The sequence below is a fragment of the Caretta caretta genome, chromosome 7 (assembly GCF_965140235.1).
Source record: "Caretta caretta isolate rCarCar2 chromosome 7, rCarCar1.hap1, whole genome shotgun sequence".
In the NCBI taxonomy this organism is placed as follows: domain Eukaryota; kingdom Metazoa; phylum Chordata; order Testudines; family Cheloniidae; genus Caretta; species Caretta caretta.
In genome coordinates, this window is record NC_134212.1 from 103297543 (window position 1) to 103322130 (window position 24588).

The 24588-nt window shown below is 37.4% G+C and overlaps 2 protein-coding genes across 5 annotated transcripts in view; one reads left to right on the plus strand and one right to left on the minus strand.

The window, feature by feature from the left end:
- The window catches only part of INSYN2A (inhibitory synaptic factor 2A), an 83289-nt gene extending 59611 nt beyond the window's left edge, over nt 1-23678 (plus strand). For 2 of the 3 annotated variants that reach the window (XM_048857031.2, XM_048857030.2), the window contains one exon: nt 20469-23678. In XM_048857031.2, the coding sequence (XP_048712988.2) occupies nt 20469-20652 (184 nt within the window). In that variant the 3' untranslated portion in view covers nt 20653-23678. The remainder of the gene's footprint in view (nt 1-20468) is intronic. The other variant, XM_048857029.2, reaches the window with a different exon arrangement.
- Nucleotides 1-24588, minus strand: part of DOCK1 (dedicator of cytokinesis 1) — a 563486-nt gene that overhangs the window by 371898 nt on the left and 167000 nt on the right. The gene's annotated exons all lie outside the window — the stretch shown is intronic.

The window sequence follows — 24588 nt, forward strand, 5'->3', positions numbered from 1 at the left end:
CCAGCTCCCATTAAAATAAATGGATATCATTCTGCTAACTTCAGTGGGAGCTGGATCAGGACTAGATGGTGCAATGTAGAAGGATGAACTTGCAATCTATTGTAAGTATCCTATATGCCTGCTGTACAATATACCGTAATAGTTCTACCATTGAAGTTAGCTAAATCACACAGCCCCTCCCTTTAACTTTACACCCATTATATTTATTATAATTTATAGGAAATTAATAGAGAAATTTACTTTAAAATGGTTCACTATAGGTGGTTCTGGTAACTCCATCTAAAGTGGCTTGATGCTTCCCATTACAAGACCCTGGTTTCAGTTGCTTATAACTTTGCCTAATTTCAATCATTTGGGCTGAAATTTTCAATGACAGGCAGTGTCTGAGATTAAAAGTTTTAGCAAAAATGCTTCACCTGTTTCAGAGATCAAGATTAGGGAAAAATATGCCGGCTGTGCAAGAAGACTGGGAGGGTAAGACTGAGATCAAATGAATAGCCCAGGGGAAAAGAAAGGGGAAGCAGAGTGGCTAGGCAAGGAGATTGAGATTTGGATCTGTTGAGAGGAGGGAAAAACAGGTACTTAGACAAAGAATCATAGAATATCAGGGTTGGAAGGGACCTCAGGAGGTCATCTAGTCCAACCCCCTGCTCAAAAGCAGGACCAATCCCCAATTAAATCATCCCAGCCAGGGCTTTGTCAAGCCTGACCTTAAAAACTTCTAAGGAAGGAGATTCAACCACCTCCTTAGGCAACGCATTCCAGTGTTTCACCACCCTCCTAGTGAAAAAGTTTTTCCTAATATCCAACCTAAACCTCCCCCACTGCAACTTGAGACCATTACTCCTTGTCCTGTCCTCTTCTACCACTGAGAATAGTCTAGAACCATCCTCTCTGGAACCACCTCGCAGGTAGTTGAAAGCAGCTATCAAATCCCCCCTCATTCTTCTCTTCTGCAGACTAAACAAGCCCAGTTCCCTCAGCCTCTCCTCATAAGTCATGTGTTCCAGACCCCTAATCATTTTTGTTGCCCTTCGCTGGACTCTTTCCAATTTATCCACATCCTTCTTGTAGTGTGGGGCCCAAAACTGGACACAGTACTCCAAATGAGGCCTCACCAATGTAGAATAGAGGGGGACGATCACGTCCCTCGATCTGCTCGCTATGCCCCTACTTATACATCCCAAAATGAGCTGATAGGGGGGAAAGGACTGAGATATAGACAGGCTACAGGGGAATGGGAAAGAAGGGGTCAGGACTGGGTTGAGAAAAACAGGAGCAGGAGAGTCTGTGACCAATAGAGAACACTTCACCTTCCTGAATCTGGAATGGAAACCAGTATTCCTGAGTCTCACCATTCCTCTGTCAGCAAAATAAGTGAAATCCATTAGCAAAATGTCTCATCCCCCTCTAGTGCTGGTCCACAGAAAGGATGAAAACCTACTACTGCTATCAGTTACTTGGTTAGCTCAAGTGGCAGGGGTCTGTGTGGTGGATTGAAAGTTTCCAACTCTGCTTATGAACCTTCTAGGGGGCAATATGATTCCAGATAATGAGTTTGGTTTTTTTAAATCTAGAAAATTATACACAAGAAAGTATGTTCAAAGAACATTAAGGTTGCACACAAGGTAAAGGCAGGCACTCAGAAGACAGGAAATGGCAGAATTAAGTATGTGTGTGTAACATTAATTTGCCCCTTCAGTGTCTGCATTATGATAGTCTTTAATTACACAAACACAATTTTTTCCCCCCACAGGACTCTTGCCTCATTCAGTGTACAGGATGTTCTGGGGATGGGTTATGTAGTGAAGGAGACTGTTGTCTGTGGGACGTCTACCTCATTTGTTGTAGAAGTTTGAAGTTTAGTGACTGAAACGGGAATGCAGTAAGAAATTCCTGCCTCTGCCACAGAGTTACTGTGTGTTGCTGGAACAAAATGTCCAAACATTTCACGGGTGGTCACTAACTGAGTGTTCATTTTCTTGGTGCCTGACTTGAGCCCCTGGGATCCAATTTGTAGAGGTGATGAGCATTCACAGCTTCAACTGACATTAATGAAAGCTGTGCTTTGAACATGTAAAATGCTAAGTACTCTGAAAAATCAGGCCTTAGGTGTCTCAAATTGGGCACCCAAAATTCATGTACACTTTTGACCATAATTCTTCTGTTCCTCCAATTGTGAAATGAGGATAATAGTCCCTCATTTCAGACAGTGTTGTGAAAATAAATTAATTAATATTTGTGAAGCACTCCGATGTTACACTGATACGTGCTATAAAAAAAATTAAGAAAATTAATAATTCGGTCTTCAGAGAAGGGTTTGCATCATAGTTGCCAACTTTCACGCGGTAAATAAGCACCCCGACTTTCACAATAAGCCAAAAATCAAGCTAATCCCATTTCAAAACAAGGCCAAAACAAGCCAATCCCTCAGAACCCCAAAACTCTATGTGACTAGTTCCCCCTGGCGTGCAGTCTGGACTGTAGTGGCCCCACTGTACACCCTGACTCTCTCCCCCGCTTACCAGGAGCTGATCAAAAATAAGAAGCTACAAGCCAAACAAGCGACAAGCCAAAAATTAGCCAACAAGCAACTCACAAGCCAATTAAGCCAAAAACAAGCCCAATTTCTGCATTTCTTTTCGCGGGTTTGGCATGTCTGGTTTGCACAGTGTGCAGTAAGTAAAGCATAGGGCTATGTATAGAATAAAGGGGATAAAACAAAATATTAAAAAGCTGCTCATGCAATGAGTACCACACATCCAGTGTACTGAATGGAAAAAATAGTATATGATCTCATAATTAAAGATAACCTCATAATGCATAGGCACCAGGGGGACAAATAACGTTGTACAAAGAACCTTAAATCTGGCAGTCCCTAAATTTAGAGTACTTGACTTGGCAACCTTTATGTTCTTTTAACATAGTTTTTGTGTGTAATATAAGAGCATGTTCAAGTTTAAACAGGATAAGAGTAGAAAATGTGTGAGTTTCTCAAATAAGCAATCCCCTCTTTATTTTTTAAACTGGTTTAAGTGAAGCAGAACAGCACTTTTACAGCAATGAATCAATTGCCCTGCTGACTATCCAACTGCATCCAGTAATGTCAAGTGCAGCAGAACTGAGAAACTGGAATGTAGAACTGATTAATGTAATTAACTTTTTTCTGAAGATGACATTTTAAAAATATTAATGTGATCTAGCTTAACAGCTGAAGTCTAATTAAAGACCATCATGACATGGAAGAAGATTAAAAATGATTCAGTACTTTAAGTTTTTATCTTTTTCTTGAATTTTTAGATTGTCAAAATATACCGAGTATTTTAGCAAACGTTTTAAGTTTGCGTTACTAATACGATATTTGCCAATATGTAATTTACATTTTCCACAGAGATTGCTATTACTTTTGTAACTTTTTAGATTTTTTTTTCACACTGATAAGAGTGAATCACTAATACTTTTGAAGAGGAAAAAGTAAAAGAGAAAAAACTTTTAAGTCACTTTCCCCCTTTTAAATAAATGGATAACTGATAAATCATATGAGGGAAAGCTCTACTGTGTATTGAAAAGTTAAACACTTTTTAAAAGAGAATATATTTGATTTTTACCTTTTGAGTAAAGGTAATAGCAGTTTTCTTGAAATTCTAACATTATAATGTGGACTTAGACCAAATTTTTATAGCAAAGTTTACCTGACAACACTTAGATATGTAGTCTTTTGTACATACAGGTTTTTATTATAAGCATCAGCTGGATAAAACAGGCCATATCCTGCTATTACTCTCTATGCCAAATTCCAGTGAAAGTCAACTATATAACAATGAGAGGGGAAACAGAGGTCTCTTTTCCTTCAAAAATGCCATGCAAAAATAGACAGTGAAACAGGTGTTCACTGGATACTCAGACTGTACTGTATCGTACAGGCACATACATTCCCACTAGTTACTAAAAAGAGATTGGGAGGGCCCAAAATTGAAGTCTCTATAGAAATCGGTAGGGCAATAATACACATTTAAGATCTTCTTTTCTCCAAGCCCCAATTATTTTTGGTATTAGAAGTAAACTAAACAGTTTGACAGGGATTAAAAACACTGACATACTACTGTTTACTTTCTCCCATTTTACAAGATAAGCAAACTTAACTACATCTCCCTATTTATAGCACATGTCAATTCTTCATTATCTTTAATGCAAGTGAAAAATTATCTTGTTAGACCTGGAGAGTGTAGGTAGATGGTTGTGTAAATATAACAACGGGTTCTGTCAGTGTAGTACCACTATTCTGTCACTACACTTCTCATGATTCAATTGTGCTAAATCATACAGAGGTTTTGTGATGCAAACTACTAACCTACAGAGGTTAGCCTACTTTATGCTTTAAGTTCAAAGTCAAACTTCTATTAACAGAGAGCTCCACCACCATAACCCTTAAAGAATCAATATGAAGCCCTTATTACATAGCAATAGACTAACATTTAGTTAACATAAAAATATTCAGCATACTATGGAATGACACTAAGTTCTAGACCACATATAGGATAATGAAAATAGTCAAAAATCCCAATTTTAAGTAGTAAAATAAACTTAACAATTCAAGTGTTCATTTTGCTTTATCAAATGTTCAAGTATAGAAAATCTCTTCCATTAGTATTAAGATCACAAAATATGAGATCACAAATACATCCTTTCAGAATTGGCTATCTTTTACAAAAGGAGGTATACCACTGAATTAGATTATAAAAACAAGAAAAAAATTAAATGGTGCACTATCAAGACAACTCAAAACTAAAGTCTAATGAAATCTTATCGTTAAGGGAGGTAATGGTATTGGTAAGCAGAAATTGTGCCAATTCAATCATGTCCAATGCCCGCTTGGAATAAAATCTTTGCAGCCTGTGTCATTATCTCTTAGTGCCCTTTCCATTCCTGCTTAAATTATTATCACTTGTGAATTTAAATTCTTTAACAACATGAATCAATGTGGGGCAAATTAGCCTTCTGTTTAATATTTTGTGCATTACTCTTAGGCATTTATCATGAATAATATGAAACTGGGAACATCCTACAGAATTCACAATAGATTTCACATAGGTCAGAAGTATTCTATATAGTCCATTCAAGGTTATTTTAGCTTCTGGAAAGATTCTTTTATTAACCAGATTAGTAGTCAATTTCTGCAGAGAAAAAAAACCTGATTAAACCAGACTATAGACCTGTAGTTATTGAGAAATATTACTGAAAGCCACATCAACCAATAATGCAGACATTTTCTACTCCTACAAAATTTTTAAATTGTATTTGCTATTTTAAACAAGTTTTGTCCTTGGTATTAAAGTTCTTCTGATGTTGAGTTCTGACAACTGAATTGAAAATAGATTATTCAAGTCTATGAAATTTAATCCTCTCAGTACAACAGCAGCAAATGAAACAAGTTCATAGGTTAAAAATCACAAAAAAGCTAATTAGATAGCAGAAAATCCTCACAGAACTAAGTTTCCCTTACCTATCAATGTCAGAAGTCTATGAAAAGGTCTATTAAATTAAAGTCAATATGGGATAAAGAAAAGAAGAAAAAAGTAAGTAGATAGACTGAAAAACTGCCAATATATATGCATAACCAACTGCATGTGCATCGCTTGTTTGTGAAGTATCAAACATACTTGTAGTAATATTCAATTTAAAACTGTGTAATTTTAAAATTTTGATATAAATCTGTTGGCCTGTATTTTCAAAAGCAACTAGTCACTTTGGCTCCAAAGCTTCAAAGAACTTACACATGAGTAGCCCCAATGAGTCCAATTAATTAAAAAATATATTTTTGGTAAGTTAGAAATGGCGGGGGTGGGGTGGTGAATAAAGTGTAATGGTATTTCAGATATTCTTCTCTTCCCATTCCAATCGGACTACTTGTGCACATCAGTTAAGCAAGCATGTAAACACTTGCAGGATCCAGGCCTTAATGTGTACTCATGTCACATATTAGGTAATCAAGTGAACATACAAAAGGCACTACATTAGGCCTTAAGTATTTTAGGAACTGACTGTAACCAAGCCACATGAGGTATTCTCAATAAATGTTTCAGTAACTGCAAATATACCTACAGTTCCACTGCATGCTCCTGTGTGTACACACACATCCTTGTTTTTACCTTGCCAAGTATATATGTTTAAATTCATAGGGCTGATTAAAAAGATAAATAGTACTGGCTAATAGATAGAGTTAGGAACAAAAAGATTCTCCAAACAGTGTTGTCAATGCAGCTTGATCATGATTGCACTGAAGTCCTGGCTCTCCTAGTTATGCCCCACTCTTACACCAACTACAGTACAACAGGCCAAATTGTGTAGTGATTTTATTAAATGTGTAAGAGAGTGCCAAACTCCTTAATATACACAATGTCTCCTAGCCTCATCCTCCAAACTGTCATCAGACACCTTTACTTGTAAATAATTTTAACAAGGCATACAAATAAAAATCTTTGAAATTCAGTGCCAATCATTGGAATGATCCACCAGTTCAATAGTTCTCCACATCAGGGGGATGCTTGGGTTTTTATTTTTTTAATTTAGTCAAATAGATGAAATTAAGAGCTATACATTCTAAAATAATTCAACTCTGGACTTAAGCCAACAAAACCAAAAAATACTTGAGATAAATGTTGACAGTTGTGGCTCAGTATTCTACAGTTTCCTGATCAGTGCATAAACATAGCTATTTTATATGGTAAAGTAAAGTAGGAAAGGAAAACACCCCTATTCAGAAGAGTGGTTAAACACAGGCTTAGTTTTAAGCAAGTGTGAGTGCTTTTTTTTAATTGGATCTAGAGCAAATAACAATACTAAATTCTTTTGGTCAATTTATATTAATGTCTTCAATATTTAGTTTTAAGGTTTTCTTTTATACACACACACACACACAAAATGTAAGTGTTTTAGGAAGTATTTTGGGAATATTCTATTGAACATCATTATATAAATTTATATTCTGATTTACAGAAGAGTTGAGCACCTTCATCTCCCACTGAAAGGGAGGCTACAGAGGCTTATCACTTCCAAAAATTCAGGATACATCATATTTACTTCCAGAGATGAAGTCAGTGGCAAAACCCCACGTTCTCTTGAGCTATGAACCAAAAAGAGAGATAACCAAAAAAAAGCAGAAAAACTGCTTAGGAAGTGACATGGGAAAGCAGGTTTCAAATGCCTCTCAGTCTGGCTATTGGAGCATTCAATATACTGTTAAGGCCACTGAAGTTTAGTAACTTTAGTTACACAGATCACCTCTGAAGTGTAGTTCTGATCTGAGAAAAAACCATTTGAAAATGGTACCTTCTTATTGAACAGATCTGCTCCCTCTACACACTAAGTCATATTCATTCACGTGAATGAGAAAAGTACATTTTTGCTACTCTTACCCATTAGTCCGGCAGAGCTAGCATAGCTATGGGTGAGTAGTATGCTAATTCTTCTAGTGCATTAGCAGAATAATCCCAATTACAGAACCACTTGCACCTGTGCAACCCCACTGACAGCAATGGGATGCCCCAGATGTAACGGAATGCCGCAGAACCTTTATTAACAGTGATATGCTAGAAGGAAACAAATCTGCTTGGTTTTCTGATCCTAAATTTGCAGGATTAATAGTTTATAACAATTTTTTAAAATCTCTTTTTGTTGTAAAGTAAGCCCATTTCATATTCAGGCTATTGAGAAACAAACAAAAATAAATTATTTCAACTTTTGATAGCACCCATACCCTGCTCTAGACACCTTACAATAATTAAAATGAGTAATACTAAAATATATAACAATATACTCACAATGCCATAATAGTTGCCCTTAATAGTAACCACGCATCTAACTTCTCCACATTGTCATCATGTCCACAGGTTAACAAATCTGGGTTCTGGGACATGAAGGAAGGGACAAGATCCCGAATTCAGAGCCCATCAGAAAAATACCTTCCTCTTCAGCCCCATTCTTACTTAATCAGAGATGCTGCTAAATTAAGCATGTCTGCTGATTGTAATTCCTATGGTACTGTACCAAATAACAGAGACAATCTGTAGAATAGGGAGGGCCCTTAAACTCTATCCAGAAATTAACAGCCAGTGCAGACTACAGAACAATGACTACATGAAGCTGTAAAGTAGGCAGGCTTGGCAGAATTCAATTTTTTTGTTATTTTGTGGATACTACCAATACTTATTTTTAACCAGTTTTTCTATTTTTGGTTATTTAAATTTTCACAGATGTGAAAAATTATGGAGAGGGGTCAGACAATTATTTAATGACAGTAGACACAGATTCAAAAAGTTTAAGCTTTATAACCATTAACACAAATTTTTAATGTTGTATTTTAAAATATACAAAGTAAATAGTCGTAAAATCAAATGCTAGTAAGTTCTCAAGCAGCATTTTCTCATCTTACCTATCTGTAAATTTCAGTCATCATCAGTGGAAATATTTTTTCATCAGTTTGTGGATATAGGATAATACGACATTTATCGATCTTTACTTACCAGTAAAAAACCAAATCTTTCCAAGCCTAAAAGTAGGCGTGATTCTGATCTCACTAATATTAGTTTTAAAAGTGTAAGAAGGATACACAGATAACCTTTGCCAATGCATCAACCATGCCAGGAAACCTAGTCACAGAATTAGTTGACTGCTGAACAAGGACATTGCCACTCATGTCGCTCCACTAACCCTCTTAATGGCCTTAAATACACAATGAATAGGAGGGATGAGAAATTAGACCCATACAGTACCCCAATCTGAAAAAGCCATCACCCAAAGCCATCCTCTGGTATCTCTCACAAATTACCCATGATACTGCCATGCTTTCCTCCAGCACACTGCATCAGAATGCAACCTCACAGACAGTATCGCAGAGACCAGAGGAATCTATTGGCATAGCATTTTTAATAAATCAGAATGTCAGTGAGGGCTTTGCAAAACTGTTGTAATATTATTTGTTTTTAAGACATGATTTCTCAATTGTTACCTTGTAAACAACCAACATGTTTCAGTTTGTTACTATTTTATTTCTTTCAGCAATGTGTATTAATTATGTAAGATTCTTAGATAAGGAGTAAATCCAACAGAATTTCCAAGTTTGTTGCTAGATCTCATCCCATATACCATATGGGGGAAACTAGTGTTTATGACTCAGCAGACTCTCTGCTCAAAACCATACACACGATCAACAGTAATTTTAAAACTTGTTCTGTTCCCAGCATTTTTAAATATATTCACTCATGAAAAAAGTATTCTACAGTAATAATCAAAAACACTACAGTTTCCAATATTTGATCCTGCGGTGTTCGGGGTTATTACTGTTGAATGCTTTTTTGTTGTTTTAATAAAGGACTGCTACAAGCATATGTTATCTTAAAAAGCTTAGCCAAATTAGCAAAAGGAAACCAAAGGAGGAAAAAATGATTACTAAAGAAAAAAGATCCAGCTATGCTTTAGGTAATATATTGGTTTCATTTTACTGCAGATGTAGGTTAAAATGCGTTTGTACACTCACCCACAGTTTCTTTTAAAAGTTAAAGGCGCTTATTATGTTGCTTGAACTCCTCCTCATCAGAAACAAGACAAGAATCCTACTTGAAAAGAGTGAAGAGAAAGGAGAAAAAAGGGGATCAGGAAGGAGGGAAACTAGTTTGACGTGAAGTGATAAATGAAAGGCTAGAATGGAGGCAATTCCTAGAGTAACCTTGCTGGGGAGTTACAAATCATGCTGCTATCCCTGCTGATTGTTCATTGCAATTTTGGTATAAATATGTAGCTATACATCTACTATTAAAGATAAATGTTATTGGTTAAAGGGACTGCTGCCTTATATTTCTTTATATTTAACATTTGTATGTAGTTCTATTGGCGTGGGTAGCATTTTACAGAGACAAAGACAAGCTCCTTGCCTAAAGAGTTTATAATCTAAATTAGATACGACATGAAACGGGGGTGGATGGGGGGGACGTGTCAAGCGAGAGAGAGGAACGCTAATTTACACAAACTACGATTATGACAGATGTATGCTTTCACAAAGTATGCATTATATTGTGCCACTTACAAACGCATGAGCGTGCACGTACATATGCATACAAAATTAAAGGACATTGTCGACCTTGCAAAGCACTCAAAAGTTAGCAAATGCCAGCATTTCCTAACTTTTGAGAGCCTGACTTTTCAACTTAAATAATGTTCTTTTAATATTTTTTTTGGGGGGGAGGGGAGGTTGTATGAAGTTGTTATGATATAATGCAAATTATTAAAGCAACTACCTCTCGTAATGCTAATGCCTGTAGATCCTTCATTTGGCCCTCCGAGCAGATGCATTATGAGACAGTCTTTAATTGCATGATCATATAACTGTTTTTCCACAGAATTTTGCCTAATTCAGGGCACTGGATTCATATCTTATCTTCATGGTTCAATGTGGGGCCCAATCCCTTCTTTACTGCACATTCTTCAAACCCTGCTCTGAAGACAGTATTATTAATTTCCTCATGGGCTTTTCTCTGGCACCCATCACTATAAAATCTGAGTGCTTCACAACAATTGATCTTCACAAAACACCTGTGAGAAGAGTGGGTATTATTATCCCCATTTTATAGATGGGGAAGTGAAGCACAGACAGATTATAAAGTCAAAAGTAGCTACTAATTTTGGATACCCAATTTGAGACGCCTAGGACCTGATTTTTCACAGTGCCTAGCATTATACAGCACTTTATATAAAATCACAGAAATATAGAGGTGGAAGAGACCTCAAGCACTGCGGCATGACCAAGTATACCATCCCTGACAGAGGTTTGTTCAACCTGTTCTTAAAAATCTCCAGCGATGGGGATTCCACAGCCTCCATTGGGAGCCTGTTCCAGATCTCAGCTACCCTTGTAGTTAGAAATATTTTCCTAATATATAGCCTAAATCTCCCTTGCTGCAGATACAGCTGATTACTTCTCCTACCTTCACTGGACTTTCTTACAGTGTGGTGCCCAGAACTGGACACAGTACTCTAGTTGGGGCCTCATCAGTGCTGAGTAGAGTGGGACAATTACCTTCCAAGTCCTCCAGACAAGACTCCTGTAATACACCCCAGAGGATAATAGCCTTTTTAGCAACTACATCACATTGTTGACTCAGTCAATTTGTGATCCACCATAACCCCCACTTCCTTTTCTGCAATACGATTACCTAGCCAGTTATTCCTCATTTTGTTGTTGTTCATTTGATTTTTGTTCTGCTTAAGTGTAGTACTTTGCACTTGTCTCTACTGAGTTCCATCCTGTTGATTTCAGGCCAATTCTCCGATTTTTCACAGATATTTTGAATTCTTTTAATCCTCTCTTCCAAAAGACTTGCAACCCTTCCCTGCTTGTTGTCTTCCACAAATTTTACAAGCGGACTCTTCATTTCCTTATCCAAGTCATAAATGAAAACAGAGAATAGTACTACCTAGGACTGACCCCTGCACGACCCCATCAGATACATATCCCAAATTTGACAGCAAACCACTGAGAACTCCTCTTTGAGCATGGTCTTTCAACCAGTTTTGCACCCACCAAATGGTAATTACATCTAGACCTTACTTCTCTAGTTTGCATATGAGAAAGTCATGTGGGACTGTGTCAAAGGCCTTACTAAAAATCAAGATATATCATGTCTACTGCTTCCTTCTATCCAGTAGGCCAGTAACCCTGGCAAAGAAGAAGATTAGTTTGTTCTTGGCAAATTGGCATTTGTTCTTGACAAATCCATGCTGGCAATTAGTTATAATCCTATTATCTTCTGGGTGCTTACAAATTGATTTCTTAATAATTTGTCCCAGTATTTTTCCAGGTATCAACGTTAAGCTGACTGATCTATAATTCCTCAGGTCCTCTTTTTCCCCTTTTTAAAGAGAGACGCTATGTTTGCCCCTCTCCAGTCCTCTGAGACCTTACCCATCTCCATGATTTCTCAAAGATAATCAGCTAGCGGTTCTGAAATCATTTCAGTTAGTTCCTTAAGTACCCTAGGATGAACTGCAACTTTAATACATCTAACATTTCTAAATATTCTTTAACCTGTTCTTTCCCTATTTTGGCTTGTAATACTTCCCTTTTGTTGTTAATATTAATTATAATTATCTATGTTAAGCATCTGGTCACAATTTTTCCTTTTCAGTGTAAAAAAGCAAAATAGGCATTAAACATCTCAGTCTTCTTGGTGTCATCCATTATCATCTCTCCCTCCCTGCTAAGAAAGGACCTACGCTTTCCTTTGTATTTCTCTTGCTCCAAATGTATTTATAGAACCTCTTCTTATTGCCCTTTATGTCTCTTGCTAGGTATACCTCATTTTGTGCCTTAGCCCTTTTGCTTTTTCCCTACATGCTTGGTGCTGTTCTTTTGTACTCATCTTTAGTGATTTGTCCATGTTTCTACTTTTTGTAGGATTCCTTTTTAATTTTCAGGTCATTACACCATTCTCATGGAGCCATACTGGCCTCTTACTGTTCTTATCTTTCCTTTCCATCAGGATAGTTTGCTGGTTTGCCTTTAATATTGTCAGAGAAACTGTGAGCTCTCCTGAACAACTGCTTGTGTACAAAGCACAGCTCCCATTGACCTCAGTTGCACTGTTAGTGCCCAGCACTTCTGCAAATCAGACCCTGAGGTCTCAAGTCAAGTGCCCATAAAATAAGAATTAGTGGCTGCCTGTGAAAAGTTTGGTGTTACTTGCCCAGCATTACACAGGAACTCTGTGACAAAGTCAGGGATAGAATCCAGTTTTCCAGGGCAGCATTCAACTGCCTTAACCATGAAACCATCCTTTCTTTCCCTTCAATCCCCTGCCTCAATCACTGCACACCTTCCAACTTTTGCAATAAATGTAGCAGAGGATCTACACACAACAGCCTTCTTCACTACACAGCCTTGATTAACTCCCAGAGCAGGTCCATCCTGTGTACTTAATGAGGCAGGTGTCCTATGGGGAAAAAAAGAGCATGTGCTCATGTAATTCAAGACGGTCTCAATGCACACGCAGAAGGGAGGGGGAACCTTCATTTTGGGGTTTCCTACTTGATTATGCACCTTTAATAATGTTCTAACAGAGGGATAAGGGCGTAGGCAGAATTTACTAGGTTTTTTTTAAAAATAAGCTGAAAAATCAGAAATGCCATCATGTCACATCATATTGACCCCCACATGGGTCATTCTGCCATTTGAGCTGAAAGAGTAGCTGATAGCAGTAACAGGTTTTCATCCAGTGTGGACCAGCACTAGAAGGGGATGATATACACTGCCAAAGGGTTTCACAGATGAATGATGAGATTCAAAAATCACAAGTTCCGTTCCAGGCTCCAGAGAGGAGTGTGCTCTAGTGGGCACAGACCGTTCTGCCTTTCCTTCCCTCTCCCTACTCTCAACCTTCTGCTCATTCCCCAATCACCTCCCCCCCCCCCCACTCCCTTGTCCAATTTCTCCCCTCCCAGCTCCTCATCCAATCTTTCTCTTCCCCCTCCGCTCCCCCACCTCCAATTGCCTGCCCCCTACCTACATTCCCTGTCTCCACTGGTTCCCACTCCTGGTCTTCTCAACCAGGAAGTCCCAGCCTCTTTCCACCCCAATCCCCAGGTTCTCTAGCCCCTCCGCCCTCGCCCTCCCACCAGCCTACAGTCCTAGTATTGCACTCCCGTCCAGGCCCCTGTCCCAGTCTATGCCCCCTCCTCTGGCTCTTGTCTCCTCTGCATTGGAATTATCCACTTTCCTTTCCCGTGTTGCCTGGGCATCAGCAGAGGGGAGTACCGAGAACACGGAAGAGACAGACTCCTTCCCCTTAGTTCCGGTGCCTAGCCCCAGCACAACCCGTAGTAGCACAGAGCTTTAATTCAAAGCAAAGTCCTGCTCAGCTGCAGACTGAATCATGTTTTTTTGAAAATGAAGTGTTCTGTGTTCATATATACTAAGGTCAGAAGGGACCATTATGATCATCTAGTCCAACCTCCTGCACAACGCAGGCCATAGAATCTCACCCACCCACTCCTGCGAAAAACCTCTCACCTATGTCTGAGCTACTGAAGTCCTCAAATTGTGGTTTAAAGACTTCAAGGAGCAGAGAATCCTCCAGCAAGTGACCCGTGCCCCATGCTACAGAGGAAGGCGAAAAACCTCCAGGGCCTCTTCCAATCTGCCCTGGAGGAAAATTCCTTCCCGACCCCAAATATGGCGATCAGCTAAACTCTGAGCATATGGGCAAGATTCACCAGCCAGATACCCAGGAAAGAATTTCTGTAGTAACTCAGATCCCACCCCATCTTACATCCCATCACAGGCCATTGGGCCTATTTACCATGAATAGTTAAAGATCAATTAATTACCAAAATCATGTTATCCCATCATACCATCTCCTCCATAAACTTATTGAGTTTAATCTTAAAGCCAGATAGGTCTTTTGCCCCCACTGCTTCCCTAGGACACTCTAGCATGTCTCTACTGAGAGTTTCAGAGGAACAGCCGTGTTAGTCTGTATTCGCAAAAAGAAAAGGAGTACTTGTGGCACCTTAGAGACTAACCAATTTATTTGAGCATGAGCTTTCGTGAGCTACAGCTCACTTCATCAGATGTTTACCGTGGAAACTGCAGCAGACTTTATATACACACAGAGAATATGAAACAATACCAGGACAGTGGGGTGGGAGGAGGTATTGTTTCATATTCTCTGTGTGTATATAAAGTCTGCTGCAGTTTCCACGGTAAACATCTGATGAAGTGAGCTGTAGCTCACGAAAGCTCATGCTCAAATAAATTGGTTAGTCTCTAAGGTGCCACAAGTACTCCTTTTCTTTCTACTGAGAGTGCGCAGTTCTTAAAGACTAATAATTTGGGCACATTTGGGTGGATTTTCACAGGGATGACAAAAGGCACATTCTTGACACAAAAGTTGCTCCCCTTACCCACGAAATTGCAAGTTGTTGGAAACAGTTGAACTGCTTGGGTTGAAATTTACACACAAATACAAATTCAGCCAGAGTTAGGCACCTGGCATGGAAAATTTCAGCCCAACTGGTTAAAAACTGTCAAAGATAGAAGCGACTGTAGGTTATCTCGGGCAAACTTAATATTTAGGCAGTGCTACCATCCCCGTATATCATATTTAGCATTGTCTCTTGTTTCTGGTGAGGTTTGTTATTCATTAATTTTTAGGCCAGTCTAATAAAAGCTAAAGCTACTTATTCTGCTTCCCTTTCACATGTTCAGTAATACCTCACTCAGAGCACTGATGCCAACAATAAAACACACAAGTAAGTGTGATGCAGCCATCACTTTTATTAAGCTTGTGTGGGTCATTGTGGGAGAGACTGAGGAAAAAGTGGGGAAGATTCTGAAGGTGAATGAGACTGTGTGGCTGACATGAAGGTATGCAAGATTATCAGAGTGTAGAGTTCAAGCAGAAGAGTGGTAAGAGGTAACATCTAAGTGGTCAAAGATCTGCAGCTCCCTGAAGACAAGGGCAAGGGGTTTCAATTTGATATCGATGTAGATGAGGAAAATGCAGGGACTCGAGTGGGGATGACCTGGTCAGAGCAGCAGATGACAACTTTGGCAATGGTACTTTGGTTACTCTATAAGGGTGCTATGTTGGAATCAGGCAGATCAGAAAGAAGGTTGTAATAGTCTAGGCATGAGATAAGTGTTTGGAAGTAGAGATAAAGGAGGAGGGATACATTTTGGATATATTGTAGAGGAGGAAATGACACTTTTTTAGCAATAGCCTAGATGTACCAAAGCCAACCAAGCCCAGAATTTTGAAAGGCAAAGCAGGAGAAAACTACAAATAATAGTACGTCAGCTATGTTGAACATGATGGACAGGTCACAGAAAAAGAAGATTAAGAAAAAGTTGTTGGACTTGGCCAGAAAGAGGATGTAAGTGCAGGCTCAGTGGAGCGAGAGACCAAGTAAGACTGTAGAGTCATGGACAGAGTCAGCAGCACGGAAGTCAAGGTAACAGGACAAGACAAACAAAAACAATGTATATGCCGTTTCTGTTTGTAAGGTTTCCAAACTGTTATTTATTTATTTTTAAAGTAGTACGTGTATACACAGCCAAACATTTAGAGCTCAACTGTAAACAGAGCTTACATTTTAGTGAGGCTTCTTTTAAAAGTACACTGAAATGTCTGTATCAGCAGCATAATGCTAGTAACAGCTGAGCAAAGTGTAATGACAAAGCAGCGTACACTGTAAGTAAACCTCAGTATTCAGACCAGTTCCCATTACTTGAAGTCTTGCATTTCTTAAAAACTAGTCATTAGACTAGTTCAGAAATATTCTGTTAAAATACTTGTATAAATTCATCAATACTCATGGCTTTCAAATTCTCATTTTCAGTCTTCTAAGAACAGCATCCTAATTCTACCATCACCAAAATACATATTCGATAAAAATACAGCTGGTCATATAAGTGAGTGTGTAGCTATCCATAAACATAGATATAGAAATCTATAATTATCTAGACAGACAGACAGACGGACACATGACCAGCTCCCTTTTGTCTGCATTATAAAAGGAAGACTTCGCATATTTTATCATTGTGAAACAAAAGCAAATATGTATTAAGTCATTAATTTGCCATCAAACAAGTTATTTGCATCAAAGGTTACAGGAATATAAGAAAATTCCAATTTAAATGCATTTATCTTCTGAGCCAACAAGCCATTCTCCTGTAAAACCAATACAGTTATAAAAGGTGACAGGATGTAAGTGTTAGTATTCTCTCACTCTCTTCAAAGTAACACATTGTTATTCTGATGCCAAGTGATAAAAACAGCCTGAGATGCAGTACAGATGGTTTTATGCAGTACAGAATAACAATAGTTTCTAACCCAAATATGCTTTTCCTCACAGGAATTAAAACTGCATAAGCTTTTATCTTGCAATCAGTAAACATTTTGTAATAAAAATGGATTATAAAATAATTTATAACCTGTTAAACAAATTTTTAACAATTATCTTTGAAGTCTAAAATAGACCTTAATTTAAAACAGCTTTATATTGGTGAACATTACAGTACATGATAAAAACATACTGGACTAGGTGAAAACAAATGCGTTTCCCCAGTTAGAGCTGAACTGCATATTTTATATGTTTATTCAGGTAAACAAGCCGATGCTAACATTGCAAGCCAAATTCTGCCCAGGTTTGCTCCCCACCATAATGAACGGATCTGTAAAGCGAAATCTGTCCTTTTCGATGTAAGATATTTTAATAGCCAGGCTGATTTTTCCAGTTTTATTTTTGGAAATATGCACACAGCATGCACACACACACTCTAATGGTATCCCAGCCTGTTAACCAAACAGCAGCTTTCTTGCTAGCCTTTTTTTTTTGCTAGCAGTGCAGCTAAACTGCAAATAACAATTTGTCATCCACATAGTCTTGCCATTTTGTTAACAAGGAGCTGGATTATATTACTCTGTAATTACATGGTTCTGTAGTGAGATTAATTGCTTAACAACAAGATACCCAATGTAGCTGCTTAATAGAAATTCAGTATTCACAGGTACAATACCAAATGTGCACCGTAACATACAAAATTAAAATCTTCAGTCAGTCTGAAGCAACAGAATTTTTTTTTTACGTTACAATTTTTAACATATCTTTCATACTGTTAGCTTAATACTCAATATCCACTTTGAAGTGTCTCCATTCTTAGAAGTGTATTTACTTTTCTCTTATACTGGCAATCAGAAAGGATATGTAAAGATTTCAAACTTACAGGAATGTCCATACTTATATTGAAGCCTGGAACACATTTAGCCATTCTCCACAATTTAACAAACTAGGCCCTACTCCTGCCTTTATGAGCCACATAAATGGATCCTCACACTAGTGCAGAGCCCCACTGACTTCACAGGGATGTCCTGCAGGTAGATTCTTGTGAGCTCTGACATCAGTTCCTCTTAGTTAAGTCTTAACTTCTCTGGTTTTCTTTTCCCTTCTGTAAAATGAGGATAACATTTAGCTACCCCACAGGATTGTAGTGAGAAGCACTCAGTATCTGCAAAATGCTACATTGGGGTTAAAATACACCAAAACCTTCTAATTCCTGGAGGCATAATGGCTCCCCAATGTCCAGCATATCTAGAAAAATTTCCCTTGAAACTCTTTAAAATGTAACGTTAGGCATGAAGCAACAAGGCTTCACATCTCATGCAGTCTGAGGTTGGGAAAGGAGGAATCAAAGGTCTCCCATTTTAGTATACATGTAGCCAGTTAATTTGGTGATGGCTTAAAGAATCTCTCCCCTAACCCACATCAAAATCATTAAGATGAACCCTATGCATGGAGTTAATTACACTGAGAATATGAGGGCCTACAAAATTAAAAATGCTAAGCTGACACCCGGGTCAAAAAGGACTCAAACCAAAACTATATTAAATGCAAAAAAGCCCTACAAACACCTAGAAAACAAAGAGGAAAAAATACATTTGTGTAATATTACTGTTGCACAGTTAAGTGCTGAAAAGCCCGGAAATACCAAAAGTAAAGCTTGAATGGGCAGGCTTATCTCTGCCCCTTGAGCATATGCATTATGATACACAATTGTTTTTTCACGTTAATCAAATATTATTAAAGCAGCAGGTAGCAGAGCAGCTGCTGAATGGGGACAGATGACTTGTCCCAGCCATCAATAAGCTGCTTGCTATCTCTCAAATTCCTCCCTGAGCCTGTCCCCTAATACTCTTTCCAAAATCCTACTGTGCTCCCTAACACACAGAGTGTGATGAAAAGGCCCACTGTCAACTTCCTCCACATCCAGCTATACCACATGCATTGGAACAAGATCATTTCTGCTTCACTCAGTGCTTTTGTGGCTCTTATTTGGCTTGGATTACTGTGCCGAATTCCCATTTTTATTCACCCTTTTGCTGCATTTTGAGATTGCATTTCTTTGTTTTTACAAATTAAATTTGAAATGTACTTAGTGCTGTATGTTGATCCTAGGGCTATAAATTCATTGCATCTTTTTTCTTAACTACAGGGCAGCCTGCAAGGTGTTCCACTCCTCAAACTGCTTACAATTTAGGATGCATATTTTACGAGTTTAAGTTTACTTTCATGTGTTAGTTTTAGATTGTTGAATGAATAATACATTTTATTATGCATTTTGTTACTATAATATGGGGCTATCAGAAAGTACGCCCTAGAGACTTTTCTTCTTTTAGCTAAAAAGAACTTTTCTTTTTTTTTGCTAAAAATGTGGATCTACAACAGATGTTTTGTCTTGAAATCAAAATAAAGACTCAAGAATGTTTTGGACTTGGAAGGGTTATTATTTGCAGTAGGTTAAGTGTGCTTTAGATTATGCTGCCAGAAATATGGCCAAGTTCAGAGGCAATTAGTGTATGCTAGGGAGCTTGAGCATTAAGGAGCCTTAAGGCACTGTAATGTGCAGATAGATAACACGAACATGACATAAGTTTATGAAGGAAGACTGACATGACCTAACAGCCTCCTCTTAGTCGTTTTTCTTGCTATGTTCCTCTCTTCCAGCCCCTGGGCCAGATTCAGAAGTGATGTATAAAGGGGTGCTATGCATCACTAGATGCACATGAACCTAAGGGAGCCTAATTTGCTGTAGTATAAATGAATCTCCGGGCAGTCTGAGGGCAAGATCATTCTCTCCTCTACCCCTCCCTCACAGTAAAACCAAGAAGAAGGGTCTAGGATCCCCTTGTACATGTACCTCATATCATCCTGTGTGGACCAATGCGTATTACCCACCTGTGGAAAAAGATGTAAGGACCTGCTCCCAAACCTTACAAATCCCAAGAGATCTACACAGATCCCAAAATATCAAAGAGGAAGTCTGTCTCTCTCCACCAGCTTTGGCCCCACCAGAACTATGCCACCAGGGGGTTGAGCCCTACTGGTAGCTGAGTCTGAGATCCCTGTGAGGGTAATCTCCACACGACTGGGAATTAGGGGGGCAGGGCATACCCCTTCCTCAATATAGATGCAGACCCATAGAGACGTGTTTCCAGACTCCAAGGATGAAATTGCCTAAGGAGGTTGCAGAATCTCCATCACTGGAGATTTTTAAGAGCAGGTTAGACAGACACCTGTCAGGGATGGTCTAGATAATACTTAGTCCTGCCATGAGTGCAGGGAACTCGACTAGATGACCTCTCAAGGTCCCTTCTAGTTCTGTGATCTGCCACATAGCAAGTTACTATGGAATCATCTCTGAATGTGGCCAGAATTCATGTTTTTCTTTGTGGTACAAGGAAATTTTTTTTCAAATTCACATTTGTTGGAGTTACAGAGATCTAGTTTAACATTTCTTTTGTATATACTGTTAATATCTTTGCACTTGGATATCAGTGTTGGATGCTGTCTTAATTTAAATTATTATATCATAATAATTTAGCACTTAATTGCATTTTTTTTTAATTTTTTTTTTTTAGTGTGGAGTTGGATTTTAAACAGCAGGAAGACAAACTACAGCCAGTTCTGAGAAAACTTCACCCTATTGAGGAAACTCAGGTTGCACCTTTGCCTTATTCTCAGGAGAGTTACTCCTCAACTCCAAAACAAAAATCCAAAACTGAATCAAAAAAGCATGGACGATGGAAACTCTGGTTTCTTTAATTAAGTCTATTAGCTATGGAGTTTAAGGCCTTCTTTGAAATATATTTGGAATTCAATTAATCATCTAAAAAGGGATCTTGGTAAATTGATCAGTGTTATCAGCCACTGTTACTCTGGTTATTATGGGCAGCATTCAGTTCTCACCATATGTACCAAAAGGCCTTTGTACCTATAAACTAATGTTCATGAGCAAGGCATTAAATCATACCTTGCCAACTTTTATTTGCAGTTACCAATGTGGGATGTAAAATCAGAATTGAAATCTTTATACACAAAGATGAGAAGTAAAACTATTTTCCCGCTACCCTCTGGCCCCCTTAGATCTGCAAGTGTCACGTTTCATCCTGTACACAGCTAAAATCATTATTTTTAAGCTTTTTTATGTTCTGTTTCGTTTTAAACATTAATGAGGAAAAAAAGCAAGCCTTATGTTTGCAAAGATCTTCAGTTTTACATTTAATTTTGCAAATAAGTGGGGGTCATGAGAAGTGCAATTTTTAGCACATAATATCCTGGAGAAAGCACAACTTTTCAAATGGTCCAAGACCATGAATAATATCTATGATGTGACTATATATGTGTATTTGCCTTCATGTGCTGTAGAGTTAAACCAAGTTATTACATCTTACATATTGACACCTCTAATTTAGCGTCATCATTATTACCAGACTTATGACATGTTTACTGCTCATTTCAAAGGATAAGCAGCCAGAAACCACCAGAAGTCAGGACACACCTTTAATCACTAAAAGTTGATAGGGTCGAAGCTAAGCTTTCTTAGATCTCATTTTTATATTTTGGTACCCAAAGGCCAAATGCTATATTCTGTCACAGAATATGAAAAAAAATAAGATGGATAATATTAAAATGATAGATTGTTGGGAGTTGCCACAATTTAAATCCTTTTTGTAATTCAATCTTCAGAAAAACTGTACACTATTGTAGAGGGTGCTAGAAATTTCATAGTATGCATTATGCTTTATTACAAGAGTTCAGAAGGGCCTGGCAACTTTAATAGTTATTTATTTAGCTGAGCTTCTAAGATCAATTTCCAGACCAACATAATATCACTTGTATTAAAATAATATATTAACTGTATTAATCAATCACACTTAGGGGGAAAAGCTGTGAATCAAACTTCTTCTTAGATTTTTAAAAACAGAAACACTTTAAATCCACAATCAGTTATACACTGCAATCTTTTCCCTTTCCATATTAAGCGCTGTCATTAAAAAACCCTAATCTAGGTGACTGTCTGGAAAACTCTTGTAATGATAGGGATTGGGAATCTTGTTTCTTTTTTCTTTTAGTTAAATAATTTGAATAGTGTACACTCATGTGACAGAAACTGGGATACAAGGTACTGGCTCTGCAATTTCATATCCCAAGACAGCATTAAGATGTGAATTTTTCAGTCTTTAGATGCAGCAAACAGGTGGAAGAAATGAATCCCTAACAGAAGAGTCTGCACCTACTAAATAAACCTGGAGATGTTTATGCTCAACTCTTCCCCCCCTGCCACTTACCTCAACATCAAATCCATTGTTAAGTACTATTAATTCTACAAGGATCCTGAAGCAAGCAATGTGGTCTTTGTCTTCGAAGTAATAGGAAGTTAATGTGAGTACATAGAGTATATGTGAAACTGTTTATGTCCACTTCAAAACTATTTCAACTGGATGCTTTAATGAAAAAACTCACCTTTGTAGTAAATGTCAAGAGGGCTACAAATCCTTGTACATAAGTAAACGGTATTCTAAAATATTTTTGTGAGCGATAAAGGATGAGAAAAGGTGTGCCATGAAGGAAGTGCAATTGTTTCATGTGGAAAAAAATGTTTCATGTATTTTATACTGTTTTTAATTAAAGTTATAAAACTGTTTACAAGATATCCCATCTTGTTTTAACAATCCCAACTATTTCAAAGCATTAAATATATATATAATTTATTTACTTATTTTTCCTAAACAGGACAAAGTCTCAAATATGGGCATAAGTAGAAAAAACACACACATTCAGTCTTTTAAAACAGTGCTACACCTCAAAGTATAGTGTCACACATACAAAGAAAATATCCTACAAGCCAAGTATATTTTTTAAAACACTGAGTCAAGCATCTCACAAATGGGATTCTTTACAGATGGTTAATGTCAACTAATAAAACAGACTTCTTAAAAATCCATTCTAAATATTCTTGTGTGCAGGGACTCTGATGCAAAAGTCTTAAATGTTTTTATGCTTGGTTATTGAGTCATACCCAAAACTAGTATTATTACAGGCATTCAGAATGAAAAAGAAGGATTCCTCGGTGAAATATTTAAGAGCTAAAAAATGGAAGTTATCACTGAGTGTTTTCTACATGTCCAGACTATTTTCTTAAACAAATTGCAGATTTTTAATTTTTTACATTTTTTTTAAAAAGAAAAAGCTAACATGCATAGTAAAATACCATACCATACTATGTAATTTGTAATAAAATGTTTTTGCAAGTGTGTTAAACGCATCATATTGTGTTACATTTAGGATCACACAGGCTTGATTTAGATCTTGAGAGGAATATTTACTTCTTACAACTTTTAGCTACACATGGTATGTGACTGACATAGAACTGTTTCCACCCTAATGTGATACATGTGATAAAAAGCAGGAACAAAATTATGACAAAGAAAACATCACCACTATTAGTGTAGCATATTATGTAATTTTGCTGCTAAATTCATTGGCAATATCATGCATTCTCAGACACTAAATTTACTATTTGCACTGCTCCCATAACATGCTTAAATTACTTTCTAATCAATAAATGCTGCAGTAATTTTGCATTACTTACTGTTTTCATACTACATGGACAATGTTTTCTAAGTCTGCATAATTCCCATTAAGCAACAATGACATTCCTATGTTTTGAAATTATTATTAGGAAACAATTTGTGTAAGTACCACTTGTTTTCTTAAAATTAATCAGTGTAAAATACTTTATAATCAGGGTAAAATGAAAAAAATCATGATTAAAACTGAAAAAACCCACAATAAGTACAAAGTGTTTGGTTTTTCTTGCTTCAGACAAGATGCTATGCAATGAACAAACAATAACTGGCTATGCATTCTTTACTTTCACTCAATGTTTTAATGGTATATTACATTTAAAAAACCTAATAGATTATTTTTTCATAAGCATTTTGAAATCAAGCTGTTAACATTTCATTAGTCTAATTGCGTATGTGTAACAGCACACAGTATGCACTACTCTTAATTTTGTGGCTGTGATTGCCACCAATAATATAATGGCAGTATGTTTACAGCTCTGCTGTACTAGGATGAAGCAGAAGGCCTGAAACATTTCTTAGCATTATTTCAGTATCAGTAAAATACAACTGTAGCTGCTGGAAATATGCTGCCAATTTATTTAACTGAATGCAGTCTCAAGGTAAAACTTGGTATATTATTTGTATATGCCATGTCCATTAGCTCCATTCATTATAATATTCAATTCATACTTCAGTGCACAAAAAGCTAGATAATAGTGAGGGGGAAAAGTCTTAATTTTTGCAATAATAGCTTGTAATGAGTAATTTGAAATGTGTGTATAAGAAAAAAAAATTTTACATTGCGCCACAAGTAAATACTTTTTTTACTTTGCAGTAGCCAATGAAGAAAATGCAAACATTGCAAACCTTCTGCCCAAGACTTTGGCACTCACGGTACCCCATGATTCATACAGTTTGAGACCAGAAAGGACCATTATATCATCTAGGCTGATCTCCGGGTATAACAGAGGTCACTGAATTTCATTCAGTCATCCCTGTTCTGAGCCCAAAAACTTGTGTTTCATTAAAGCACATCTTCCAGAAAGGCCTCATTCTTGATTTGAAGACTTGGATAATCCACCATTTCCCTTGTTCATTTGTTCAAGTGGTTCAGTGCCCCCACTGTTAA